This window comes from Ranitomeya imitator, chromosome 6, assembly GCF_032444005.1.
Source record: "Ranitomeya imitator isolate aRanImi1 chromosome 6, aRanImi1.pri, whole genome shotgun sequence".
NCBI lineage: Eukaryota > Metazoa > Chordata > Amphibia > Anura > Dendrobatidae > Ranitomeya > Ranitomeya imitator.
The window spans coordinates 118782197-118795590 of NC_091287.1; the positions used below are offsets into that span (position 1 = coordinate 118782197).

The 13394-nt window shown below is 40.7% G+C and overlaps 1 protein-coding gene across 1 annotated transcript in view; it reads right to left on the bottom strand.

Moving 5' to 3' along the window:
* OSBPL10 (oxysterol binding protein like 10) overlaps nucleotides 1-13394 on the bottom strand; it is a 577114-nt gene that overhangs the window by 61171 nt on the left and 502549 nt on the right. Inside the window, exon 8 of the mRNA XM_069730025.1 lies at nucleotides 12744-13224. Within this exon, the coding sequence (XP_069586126.1) occupies nucleotides 12744-13224 (481 nt within the window). The remainder of the gene's footprint in view (nucleotides 1-12743; nucleotides 13225-13394) is intronic.

The following is a 13394-nucleotide window of genomic DNA, read 5'->3' on the forward strand; positions in this document are numbered from 1 at the left end:
TCAATATTCACCTGCTCCTCGTTCCGGCACCGCTCCATCTTCAGCTTCTCCTGCACTGCCACTGACGTTCAGGCAGAGGGCACGCACTAACCACGTCATCACGCCCTCTGACCTGAGCGTCACTGCTGAAGACGGAGCGAGGAGCCGGTGAATATCGCGCAGCGCTCCCCGTTATACTCACCTGCTCCTGGCGCGGTCCCTGCACGTCTGTTCCCTGGCGCTGGCAGCTTCTTCCTGTACTGAGCGGTCACATGGCACAGCTCATTACAGTAATAAATATGCGGCTCCACCTCTATGGGAGCCAGGCTTGCAGACTGCGCCTGTGCAGGCATTGTGGCCACCCAACTTGGGAATCCCAGCCCCGCAGTGTGTTATGCATTATGCACAGTGCGGGGCTAGGATTCCTGGGCATGCGCACTGCGTGTGTCAGCCTGTCACCCAGGTCCCCCGCCTTACAGCGTCTGTCTATTCAGCTGATCGTGCAGGAATTTTGCAAGGTTGGTTCTTTCCCGGCGATTGCTAGGAGGAGGAGGCACGATCAGCTGAATAGTCTGCAAGCCTGGCTGGGACGTCAGACGGCCAGAGCTTACTGCGCCTGCATAACACAGTAGTAGACAGCGCAGGCGCCGGTTTTGAAGAGAAAACAGCGCAGAGGGGGCGGCGCCGAAAGCCCCTGAAGATTTGAGTGACGGCAGAGTAGCGGTTCAAGCTGAGGAGTGAGGACCCGCCTCCATGGACAAAGACAGGTATTTTGGATAAGTTTCAAAACGCTTTATTTTCGGAATACATGAACCAAAAACTAAAAGAGCCACCTTGTTAGAATGCAGCATTACTGCTGCACAAGGTGGCTCTTTTAGTTTAGAACGGCTGGAGGGGGTGACAGTGGCCCTTTAAGTTTTACAATGTGAACATAGTCTTATGCAACAACTAAAAATCTTTCACTAACAGATTACGAAGGTCTAAATGTCAATTTCTTAAGTAGTTAAAAAATAAGGTAGTTAAAAGCAATCTGTCACTGGGTTTTTTCTACCCCATCTGAAGGGTAGAGAACATGATTCCAGGGATATGTTACTTACTGGGATGCTTGCTGCAATTTTGATAATAATCAATGTTTTTTCTGCTACGATCTAGCAGTGTGGAGATCTTTATAACTCCGCCCACATCACTGATTGGCAGGTTTCTGTGAACACTGTGCATAAACAGAAAGCTGCTAATCAGTGGAGGGGCGGAGTTATACAGAGCAGGAAGATTACACGGCACACGGCAACTAGTCCTCTAGCCATAATCTCCTGCTGATGAAACACTGATTTTATTGAAACTACAACAAGCAGCCCAGTAAGTAACACATCTCTGGAAACCGGGTCTGTGCACCTACATCATGCTGCTCTCAGAATAAATAACAAAAACCTGCTGACAGATTCCTTTAAACAAGTTGTGGTAAATGTGCACATTTACAAGTCACCTTATTGATTTTACAAAGCAAGGCAAAATATTTATTTCACATAGACACAAAAAAAGCAAAAACTAAGGTACGTGCCCTACAGTTTATGCAATTTCTGTGATAAACAGCAGATCCAAGGGGGCACCTCTGAAGGCTTCAAAAAGATATCTTCCTACAGATAAACACTAGCAATGAACAAAGAAAAGCGGAGCACGATTATTCAGGAGACACATCCAATTTATCATTATGAGGACTGACAGCAGTGAATGTTATAAGGGAGGAGAATAAAACCCTGTTCTACAGCAAACGCAATGGGAGACTCCGGCTTCTTGGAGTCAAGAAAAACCCATCAACGTGCATTGGGAAGCAGGATGACAGCACTGTAAGTACTTCAAGATGCCTACAGGCAAGGAGCGCTGCTTCCGCAGCATGGCAAGCAATGTGAAGAGCAGAAAGATGGGGCGTCACAGGGAGAGGCAAAGTGATCATAAAACAAACTAATTTCCTTATTTAAGCGTGGCTGCTTTCCTACACTCCCGTGTATAGTTTCACAGCAGCTGCTTAAAGATTATGTTCTGTATAAATTATTTAGCAAACACTAGAGGTAGGGGACCCTTAAGACTCAAGACTCCTGTACATAGAAGTCAGCCATAACAGGGTGTATATGCATTCAGGTGCAGGGATTATAATCAATAATTAATCCAATTAATACCGTTGCTCGTGTCCCAGTGTCAGTGTGACATATGTGTCCTTGAAACGTAGAAGTGCAAGCAAACTTCTGGAGACGCGTCTGATCTTGGAGGCACAAGCAGATGGACAAAATGAGCAGATCACAGCAGCTTGCTGTCCTAATGTACACCGAGGGATTTTACTATAATACAACACTTAGGAATGAGTATCTAAATGAGCTGCCACCTGTGGCTGCGAGATCCCGAAATCCACCACCCCATCCCTCTATGTGGGCATCTAACAGCTGTAGCATTAAGGCACCTCTCCGCACTGCAGAATTAGCCGCATTTGTTTATTATGGCGGGAGCAGCAGTTTATTGGCGCTTGGTGTTTTCTTGGATTGCTGCTGCAAGCACGGAGTTTAATCTCCGTAAAGGCACATAAGAAAGTTTATAGACAGCTGTGCCCGATATATCTGTATGGATGGCAGGCTCTTATAGGTAAAATATTAATGATGATTTACCCTCCGTTACAACAGCAGTCACATTTGGGGTAAAAGTGGTAGGGGGTCTCTGGGAAAAAAAAATTGCAATAATAATTTTAAAAAAATCTGAAAAATTGGCCACAAAGGGTTTTTAGGAAATACCTATATGATAAATCATGCAAATATTTTACAGTAGAAATCAAAATTATGCAACCTCCACTGCACATCAGTGCATCTTATTAGTAAGATGTACAAATGTTCTGCTGTTTGCAATAAACTAATCAAAGAAGAACAATCTAAATCGCACGATTCAGAACAAGTGGTTTCTCCAAATTCTTTACAAAATGTCAGTTCTAACGACGACTGCAGTTTTAATTCTAGCTGACTTAATGCCCCCATACACAGAACAAAGAGGGCTGAACCCGTTAATAATGGCGAGACCATTCTAATGTGTATGGAGGCCTCCTCAGTCTCCGCGACATAAGAAGGTTGGTGGGAAGAAGAATTCTGCCTGTTGAAATTCAATTTTTGTTCTTCCTGTACAATAAAAGTCTTAGCCAAGCTTTGCTGCATTATGGAGTAGCCTTTAGTACAGTAGGCTGTGGCCATCACAACCTGTTGTATATGTGACATATAGGCAGACACCAGTTTCTGGCAGTGCTCCAGAGGAACCTTAGGCATTCTTTATGGGCAATAAGCTCCAATTTGTGGTTACTCTTGAGTTTGCCTTCTGCAAGCATCTTCTTCATGTCCTACCAAGATTTTTTTATGAGATTTAAAGGGGTGGTCTGAGGGAAAAGTAATTTTAATTCTAAATCCCTATTTAGTGCCATAATCTAAACTATTTTCCAGTATACTTACATTAAACATTCCCTGTCCTTCCTGCACTATATTATCTAATTACTTTTCTATTTTATCTCCCAGTGTATGCTGGGATACTAAAATGAAGTGTCATCAGGGGCACTGACACCTTCCTGAAATGAAGCATCAGTGACACTTGTTTCAGGGGCTGGGCTGGTCCCTGCACATTGTGTCAGCTCAGATCAGCAGTAATGAGCTGGCAATAGAATGATCTCAGAATATCTGGTGTCCAGAAACCACTGACGTCAGCTGTGGGGGCGGCGCTAGCAGCCTCTGCCCCGATAGCATTTCGTATGGGTATCCCAGCTTGCCGTTAGATAGTGTACCATAATAAAGGGAAGGATTGTGAATATTTAATGCAAGTATATTAGAGAATAGCAAATATTATGGCACTAAATAAAGAGATAGGGATTTAGAATTAAATTACTTTAGCCTTCGGACCACCCCTTTAAGTCAATTGACTGTGGTGGCCCTCCAGAATCTTTCAGGAATTTTACTGAAAATAAAACTTTATTAGATTTCAAAGTATGTATGGGATCATTGTACTGTAGCAAGATACGGGGCATATTATTCTATGGAGCATCTTATGAGGCCATCAACCTTTATGAAACAGCATATGGGGCATATTATTCTATGGAGCATCTTATGCGGCCATCAACCTTTATGGAGCAGCATATGGGGCATATTATTCTATGGAGTATCTTATGGGGCCATCAACTTTTATGGAGCATTATATGGGGCATATTATTCTATGGAGCATCTTATGGGGCCATCATTAACCATTTATGCAGCATTATATGGGGCATATCATGCTTTCCCCCGTACCGGAAGTCTGCTGCCTCGGAGTAACCTTCAACTCTGCCCTGTCCTTCAAACCGCACATCCAAGCTCTTTCCACCTCCTGCTGCTTCCAGGTCAAAAATATCTCCAGAATCCGTCCTTTCCTCAACCGTCAATCTACTAAAATGCTTGTGCACACCCTCATCATCTCCCGCCTTGACTACTGCAACATCATTTTCTGCGGCCTCCCTGCTAACATTCTTGCACCTCTCCAGTCCATTCTTAACTCTGCTGCCCGACTAATTCATCTCTCTCCTCGCTGCTCCTCTGCTTCCCCCCTCTGCAAATCTCTTCGCTGGCTCCCATTCCCTCAGCATATCCAGTTCAAATTACTAATACTGACCTACAAAGTCATCCACAATCTGTCTGCTCCATATATCTTTGAACTAATCTCCCGATATCTTCCCTCACGTGATCTCCGGTCCTCCCAAGACCTCCTTCTCTCCTCCACACTTATTCGCTCCTCATCCACCTGCCTCCAAGACTTCTCCCGAATATCCCCCATCCTCTAGAATTCTTTGCCCCAACACGTCCGACTATCAACCACATTCGGATCCTTCAGATGGAACCTGAAAACCCATCTCTTCAGGAAAGCCTACAGCCTGCACTGACCCCGCTGCCGCCTCATCACTACCGAAGCTATCTCCTCACCAAAACCGGAGCTCCTGCAACCCTCAATCTACTGTCTCCTTCCCCATAATCCTGTAGAATGTAGGCCCGCAAGGGCAGGGTCCTCGCTCCTCTGTATCAGTCTGTCATTGTTAGTTTGTTTACTGTAAGTGATATCTGTAACTTGTATGTAACCCCTTCTCATGTACAGCACCATGGAATCAATGGTGCTAGATAAATAAATAATACTAATAATATTTTAATATGAAGCATCTTATGGGGCCATTATTAACCTTTGTGCAGCATTATATGGGGCATATTTTTTGTATGGTGCATCTTATGGGGCCCATCATGAACTTTATGGAGCATTATATGGGGTTCCTGATTCAATATGGATATTCTAAAACATTTAACCTACTGATGTCTCAATTAATTTTACTTTTATTGATATCTATTTTTATTTTTGAAATTTACCGGTAGCTGCTGCATTTCCCACCCTAGGCTTATACTTGAGTCAATAAGTTTTCCCAGTTTTTTGTGGCAAAATTAGGGGTCTCTGCTTATACTAGGGTCGGCTTATACTTGAGTATATACGGTATATTCATTGCATTCTTAAGTCCATTAAGGGGACTAAAAATTTAAGTAAAACAAGGAAAGAAAAGTTTTAAAAATAAACATCAAAAGTTTATACAGATCAGTTACTCTGTATATAGTTGTAATGTTTTTTTTTACATTGTTAAAACTTTTGCACCACCTCTGAGAATATCTGGATCACTTCCGAAAGAATGTGACAACTTGTAAACTCCACAAAGATGAAGCTTGAAAGTGGAAGATCAGCGATAGAAATGGAAACAGCTGCCCAACTAAATGCCCAGTTAATAGAAGAGGAACTGTGGTTGTCAATATGTTGAAAGGATTTTTCTGCCATTTTTATCGCACAATGTGACTAGTACTGCTAGACAGGAATCACATACAGTTCCAAAACACCATGGCCTGACGAAATTATAAATTCTAGTTTACACACAACAGGCAATGGCTTTCTTTCTTCTCAAAATTCAGTATATCCTGGTGGGTATGCAGCTTTTTTCTGTCATTTCTCCCATGGCCTTTTTCATAACAACACAAAAATAGACATTCAAAGCTTTACATAATAAAAAAGATCATAAGAAATGTTTGTAAAACACCATAAATATATATAAAAAAAATAACACTTGATATGAGTCACACAGGCGTGTGTTATACTTTGAAGAAGTCAATTCAAGATTTGAAAGGCTGAAGTTTTTTTTTAACATTTCTATTCTAATCATTAGGTAGCCATGCAAAAAAAGTAACATAAAAAAACTAACGTGCAAAAAGTGGTGAAAGGTCTTCTGTAAGTGCCAAGGGAAATGTCTTGAGATGCTGGTTTTTTTTATGTATGGACAGAGGTAACACGAAATACTGAAATTCTGTGATGTTCATGAGTTTTATATTCAAAGAAAATACAAAAGATAAGAAATGTTACTGCTTATGATTTTGATGCCGCAAAGGATTAGGATTTTTATAAAACCAAAGATCCGGATCCTTAGAAAGGGTCCATGGATTTAAATCCTACAACAGTATTAGAAGTAGTGAACACAAGACAACATGCCGACAGATGAGATTATACAACAGGAAATCAAATTCTATTTTCATTTTGAATAATTTTCACTGCAAACTATAAGATATAGTACTTGTTTTTTCCAGATAATAATATTTAGATTGGAAAGTTTAAGAGGATTTCCAGAATTTCTAGAACATATACACTGATAGATTATTATAAATGAGTGTTCCTAAAAATGCTTATTATGCAAATTGTCTCTTCAGAGAGGAAGAGAACTAGAACTCTAGTGCCACCTATCGGAAGGTAGCAATCCTACAAGTCAATCTTCACCCTTTAACGAGCCTTGTCACATGACTTAGGATAATAGCCAAACCAGAATCTCAATTTGTAGACACCGTGTTTCGGGGTACTGCCCCTCGTCAGTGCTAAGTGGAGATCTGGTTTGGCTGTGTGAGAGGCGTCCAACCAATATCCAAGAAGTATCGTTTCTCCTTGCAGAGATTGACCTGCTAAGCATGCCAAGATGAGGAGACTTAAAGCCGCAATGCTCCTCTAGGAAATATGCCAATTATGCAAATTGTCTCTTCAGAGAGGAAGAGAACTAGAACTCTAGGACCACCTAATGCTTGTTTCATAATAATGTAGCCTAAATAGCTACTGATCATCATGCAAATGAGCAAAATGCTCGTTCATAAAGTGAAATGATTTTTGGCTTACCCAAAAGATCATTGTTCTTGGCAGCGTAGTCTTATGGATCAAAATAACCTGTACTGCCGAGAACAATAGCCGTCTATGCACACTAAGGGATATATTACATATCTGGCAAATATGTTGGGGTTGGCAGTCGTTTAAAGTTGCACATCATGTAATGTAAATGCATCCTTAGACTAGATCATTGACGTCAGATCATTGTGATTCTGACTCATCAGCTGTTTGAAGGGGCAGTAGCACTCTGCGGAGCACAACTCTGTGCATTTGGCACATGTGCCTTGTTTTGCAGGTCAAAGAAGAGGGAATGTGCTATTAATGCTGGGGACTAATTACAATTTTTTAGATCCACATAAAAAATGTGTCCAGCGACAAACATTTTGTGTCATTGGTCGTTTTACTGCTGTGTTGCAAGAACATTTTTTTGTGTTGATCACAATCCTGTATAATAAAATCCCTAATCAATAAAGGGATAGGATAGATATTATAAAACATATATGACAGATGGAAGCTGCACTGTTGACAGTTGTTATAGTGTCCTGGACATCGAAGAGTAAGGTGTGTGCTAGAGAATCTCCTGTCCGACTGAAATCAGACAAGCTGTATAGACCAGTTGTTCCTGGAAAACGATTGCTGCAATCACGGGAGCAGTCGGAACAGCCAGGAGCATCTTTATTACCTCAATATAGAAGTGAGAAAGGTACAGCACCACACTCATCCCTCTCATCCCACCTCACTGCATGAGCAAGGTACAGTTCTGTTTAGGTTAAGACACTGTGTGAAGAGAAGCTATCTGTAAAGAGAAGTTATCTGTGGAGAAACTTTCATATATGTTGATGAACCATTAGGGTATGTTTCCATGGTCAGTAAACGCTATGGATTGCATGCTGCGTACAGCCACAGTGTTCAATCCGCAGCAGCCAGATGTTACAGCATAGTGGATGTGAATTAATGAAATCCCATTTCCACTATGCGTGCAGGGATGCCTCCGACTTCCCTGCGTAAACAGACATGTGATGCGTCTTTCCAGACCGTAGCATATCAGTCTCCACAATATAAATATCACAGTCCAATGTTTAGGACGTGGTGATTCCACATGGTCCAATGAACACATGCGGAATCACTGCGCGTACAAAAGCCAGCAGCGCTTTGAATGGAGCTGCATCCAAAGCGCTGCCAATACTGACCGTGGAAACATACCCTTACATAAAAAGAAGTAATTATGCACGATGAAAATAAGCTTAAATAAAACCCCTGTGATCATCTTCAGCTCAGAATTGTGTCATATCTGTGTGCCTGTAAACCGATACCTCCCTTCTACTGTAAAGAAATATAATTTATGGTCGCCCTGAGTAAGATTTCACCAGGACACCAAAAAGAGCTCATGTTTCCTTTGTATTGCCTTCATATACTGAGTGGCAGACATGCAACACATAGGCTACCAATATCAAGGTCCCAGAAAACCAATTTAAATTATTTTACACAAAAATACTAAATTTGTATTTGCCACAAAGAACTCTACTTCACTTTTATTTCTGATACCTTACATTTATTCAAAAGTTTCCTCCTAATACTGATCAAAGGAAAATATAGTTACAGTACTAGTTTGATTTGTGTTTGCTACAGGTTTGCACTTGGTAATTTTACATACAACCAAAGCTTGAGTTTGCGGTTTACGATGTTTGCAATTACTATTCTCTTGGTATATGGCATTCAAAAGTTTTACTACTCTAAAGACCCCCACATCAGACTAACGTTGGCAGCAACCTGCAAAAATTAGGTTAGTCTTGTCTAATGTATACGGGAGCCTCCCAACTCTCTTCAGACAGATTGTGTTGGAGTTGAGAAGGATCTCTCCTGTTGCATTTCAGCAGCCGATACAATTTTCCTCCATGAAGATAAGCCACATATTTGAGTGTTATTGTAATGGGAGTCAGGGGAAATTGAGCACAGCACATTTATAATTCGGCTAACAGCCATCTAATGTTTATAGGGGCCTTAACTGATGAGAACACTTCATTGCAGTGTTTGGCTAAATCACTTTTCCTTCACGAATACTGAATTCATTACTTTATTAGTATTAGCTATCAAGCAGTGAAATCCATATCAGCTATTGTCATGGGTTGAGACTCACAAATCCCTTAATAATTCAGAAATAATTGAACCAAAGCAGAGTGGGAAAAAGGAACATCAAATACCAACCTATGAAGATGCATTTTTTTCAGCAGCAGATCAGCCTTGTGACCTAACATCAAGGCATTGTGGTCTTCAATCTGAGGTTTAAAAATGGCCGATGATCTACTTTATGACCATTACTATGGTTAATCAATAAGTGATGGTTTTACAAGTAGGTATAGACCCTATCAATTAGCCATTGGCCATATATTTTCTACATCATCGGCTGAATGACCTGTTTCTTTAGCGGTTTTACAATAATTTTGTTTGCTTGGGTCAAAAATAGGCAATGTATCTCCTTATTTGTCCTTGAAAAAAATGGTATTCTGGACCCTCTATAGTGTCCAGGACCCAACAGTCAGTATAAAATACCTGTATATTCAGAAACTGGATAGTCAAAGGATGGTCCCTGTAGGAGTTAACTGTTTCTGTACTACCTATTAAGCAAAGAATGGAATTGACTCTTTCGCTAGGCCACACATCATCCATACTGCACGTTGTCTATGGCTATATTTTCTTTTAAAAGTGAAATTCCATTAAAACTTGCTCAACGTAGAAAATTAAATTTCATGACATTCAGAGTATAAGAGCTGAGAAACTCTATTACTAATAATGTTGGAGAATAAATTGTTTCAAAGTAGACTATAAAAACACAGTAGGGCGACTGAAATAGCGGTTGTACTTTGGTTAAAGGAGAATTAGTCTAATACATAGAAGCAAATCCATTAATAGTGAAGCTTCATGTGCATTTCATTTATTTTCAGATATCCAACATAGCAAATCAAAAATATACCGAATTTACAGATGTCAAGAACAAAATATAATGACTATAAAAATACACACTGTGTGCATCCCTACATCTGATTTCTTCTAGTGATTGCATCATGTACAGGTCCTTCTCAAAAAATTAGCATATAGTGTTAAATTTCATTATTTACCATAATGTAATGATTACAATTAAACTTTCATATATTATAGATTCATTATCCACCAACTGAAATTTGTCAGGTCTTTTATTGTTTTAATACTGATGATTTTGGCATACAACTCCTGATAACCCAAAAAACCTGTCTCAATAAATTAGCATATTTCACCCATCCAATCAAATAAAAGTGTTTTTTAATAACAAACAAAAAAACCATCAAATAATAATGTTCAGTTATGCACTCAATACTTGGTCGGGAATCCTTTGGCAGAAATGACTGCTTCAATGCGGCGTGGCATGGAGGCAATCAGCCTGTGACACTGCTGAGATGTTATGGAGGCCCAGGATGCTTCAATAGCGGCCTTAAGCTCATCCAGAGTGTTGGGTCTTGCGTCTCTCAACTTTCTCTTCACAATATCCCACAGATTCTCTATGGGGTTCAGGTCAGGAGAGTTGGCAGGCCAATTGAGCACAGTAATACCATGGTCAGTAAACCATTTACCAGTGGTTTTGGCACTGTGAGCAGGTGCCAGGTCGTGCTGAAAAATGAAATCTTCATCTCCATAAAGCATTTCAGCCGATGGAAGCATGAAGTGCTCCAAAATCTCCTGATAGCTAGCTGCATTGACCCTGCCCTTGATGAAACACAGTGGACCAACACCAGCAGCTGACATGGCACACCACACCATCACTGACTGTGGGTACTTGACACTGGACTTCAGGCATTTTGGCATTTCCTTCTCCCCAGTCTTCCTCCAGACTCTGGCACCTTGATTTCCGAATGACATGCAAAATTTGCTTTCATCAGAAAAAAAGTACTTGGGACCACTTAGCAACAGTCCAGTGCTGCTTCTCTGTAGCCCAGGTCAGGCGCCTCTGCCGCTGTTTATGGTTCAAAAGTGGCTTTACCTGGGGAATGCGGCACCTATAGCCCATTTCCTGCACACGCCTGTGCACGGTGGCTCTGGATGTTTCCACACCAGACTCAGTCCACTGCTTCCTCAGGTTCCCCAAGGTCTGGAATCGGTCCTTCTCCACAATCTTCCTCAGGGTCCGGTCTCCTCTTCTCGTTGTACAGCATTTTCTGCCACATTGTTTCCTTCCAACAGACTTACCATTGAGGTGCCTTGAAACAGCACTCTGGGAACAGCCTATTTGTTGAGAAATTTCTTTCTGGGTCTTACCCTCTTGCTTGAGGGTGTCAATGATGGCCTTCTTGACATCTGTCAGGTCGCTAGTCTTACCCATGATGGGGGTTTTGAGTAATGAACCAGGCAGGGAGTTTATAAAAGCCTCAGGTATCTTTTGCATGTGTTTAGAGTTAATTAGTTGATTCAGAAGATTAGGGTAATAGGTCGTTTAGAGAACCTTTTCTTGATATGCTAATTTATTGAGACAGGTTTTTTGGGTTATCAGGAGTTGTATGCCAAAATCATCAGTATTAAAACAATAAAAGACCTGACAAATTTCAGTTGGTGGATAATGAATCTATAATATATGAAAGTTTAATTGTAATCATTACATTATGGTAAATAATGAAATTTAACACTATATGCTAATTTTTTGAGAAGGACCTGTACAGTCCTTTAGGATTTATACAATAAGTAAGAGGCCATTCTAAATCTGCATGTTGGAGAGAGAGCACAACCATGGACCAGACCTCAATCAGTGAACAATAAAACTTTTACACTCCTTATCTATGAGCTGCTCGAATAATTACTGCCACAAATGTTTTCTCCCCTTCCATACTATCTAAATATGTGACTACAGATAGTGTTATACTATGCCTGATGAAAATACCTTCGTAGCCTCGAAAGCTTGCTATTTGCCATCATCTTTTCAGTTAGCCGTTAAAAGGTATCAACCACTGATCACTGTCAATTTTTCCTATATTTTCACTTTGGACAGAAGGATTTGTCCATTTCCAGATTTGCAAGGACTGTCCTTTAGAGTTGAGCAAAAAGATTTGCAGAACCCTACATCAGCGTAAATGTTAGAAAGCCATTGACATTGTCAGGGCCCTCTGAACCTCCTTCATCTTAGTGGCATATCCAACACCTTTTCTGCTTAAAAGGCCCAAAAAGGCGCTACTAATGTGGCCACATGACAAGGGTCCCATCATGAATACTTTTACTGCGCATTGAAACCTCAGCAGACAGCACTAGCGATGTGAGGAGTGCCACCACATGTGTGACCACTACTCTGTTCAATGTCTATGGGACTGATGAAAATGGCCCGAGCACTATACTCAACCATCTCTGTCACTCCCATAGATAGTAAATGAACTGGAGATCATGTTTGTAAACCACTGTGCAATTCACACAGGAAATTCAGGGGGTCCCATTCTCAAATTCAGTAATGGTTTTAGTGGTCAGACCCAGAATGTTTAGACTTATTACATATTCACAGAATACACTGCAAACCCCTTTAGGATGATAATGCTACATACCTTCTCCAACCATTGAAACTCCAACAGACATTCCAAGAAATTTACTTTTGGTCCATACATGAGTATTTACACACATCATCTTCTCTTTGCATTCACAATAAAAACAAGATACAGGTGGGTGATGAGATACTTGCTCGGCCACAAAACGCACTTTGTAGGATTCATTTTCAGATTCCTGGGCTGTGTTAGTTTCTTTGGTTTGTACACTAGAACCATGAGTTCTACAAGGCTTCACTTTATTCTTGGGAACATTCCAACTGCAGTGAAATGTTTCACCTATAATTGGATTATAGGGTTTCTTGGCAACTGCTCCCTTACGACCTTCATGGAAGGCTGTCAAATAATATTCCACAAAGCTGATCATGCGTTCCTCAGGGGTTGTCCCAGCTGCAATGGACAAAAACAGATCTGGATGTGCCATGAAGTTTGCATACATTTCCAGTAGGGATCTTTTCTCCAAAATAAAGGTTGGCAGAACTACCTGTTGTGGAAGCAGTGAAGTAAGAAGCTTTAATAAAATATTACAGAACTATTATAATACAAATAATAAAACATTCCATCTCAAATCTGTGAAAATGACATGCTTTCTTATAGGTTAGAAGTTTTGTGTAGTGATATACACGCTATCAATTTATATTAATGAAAACAACA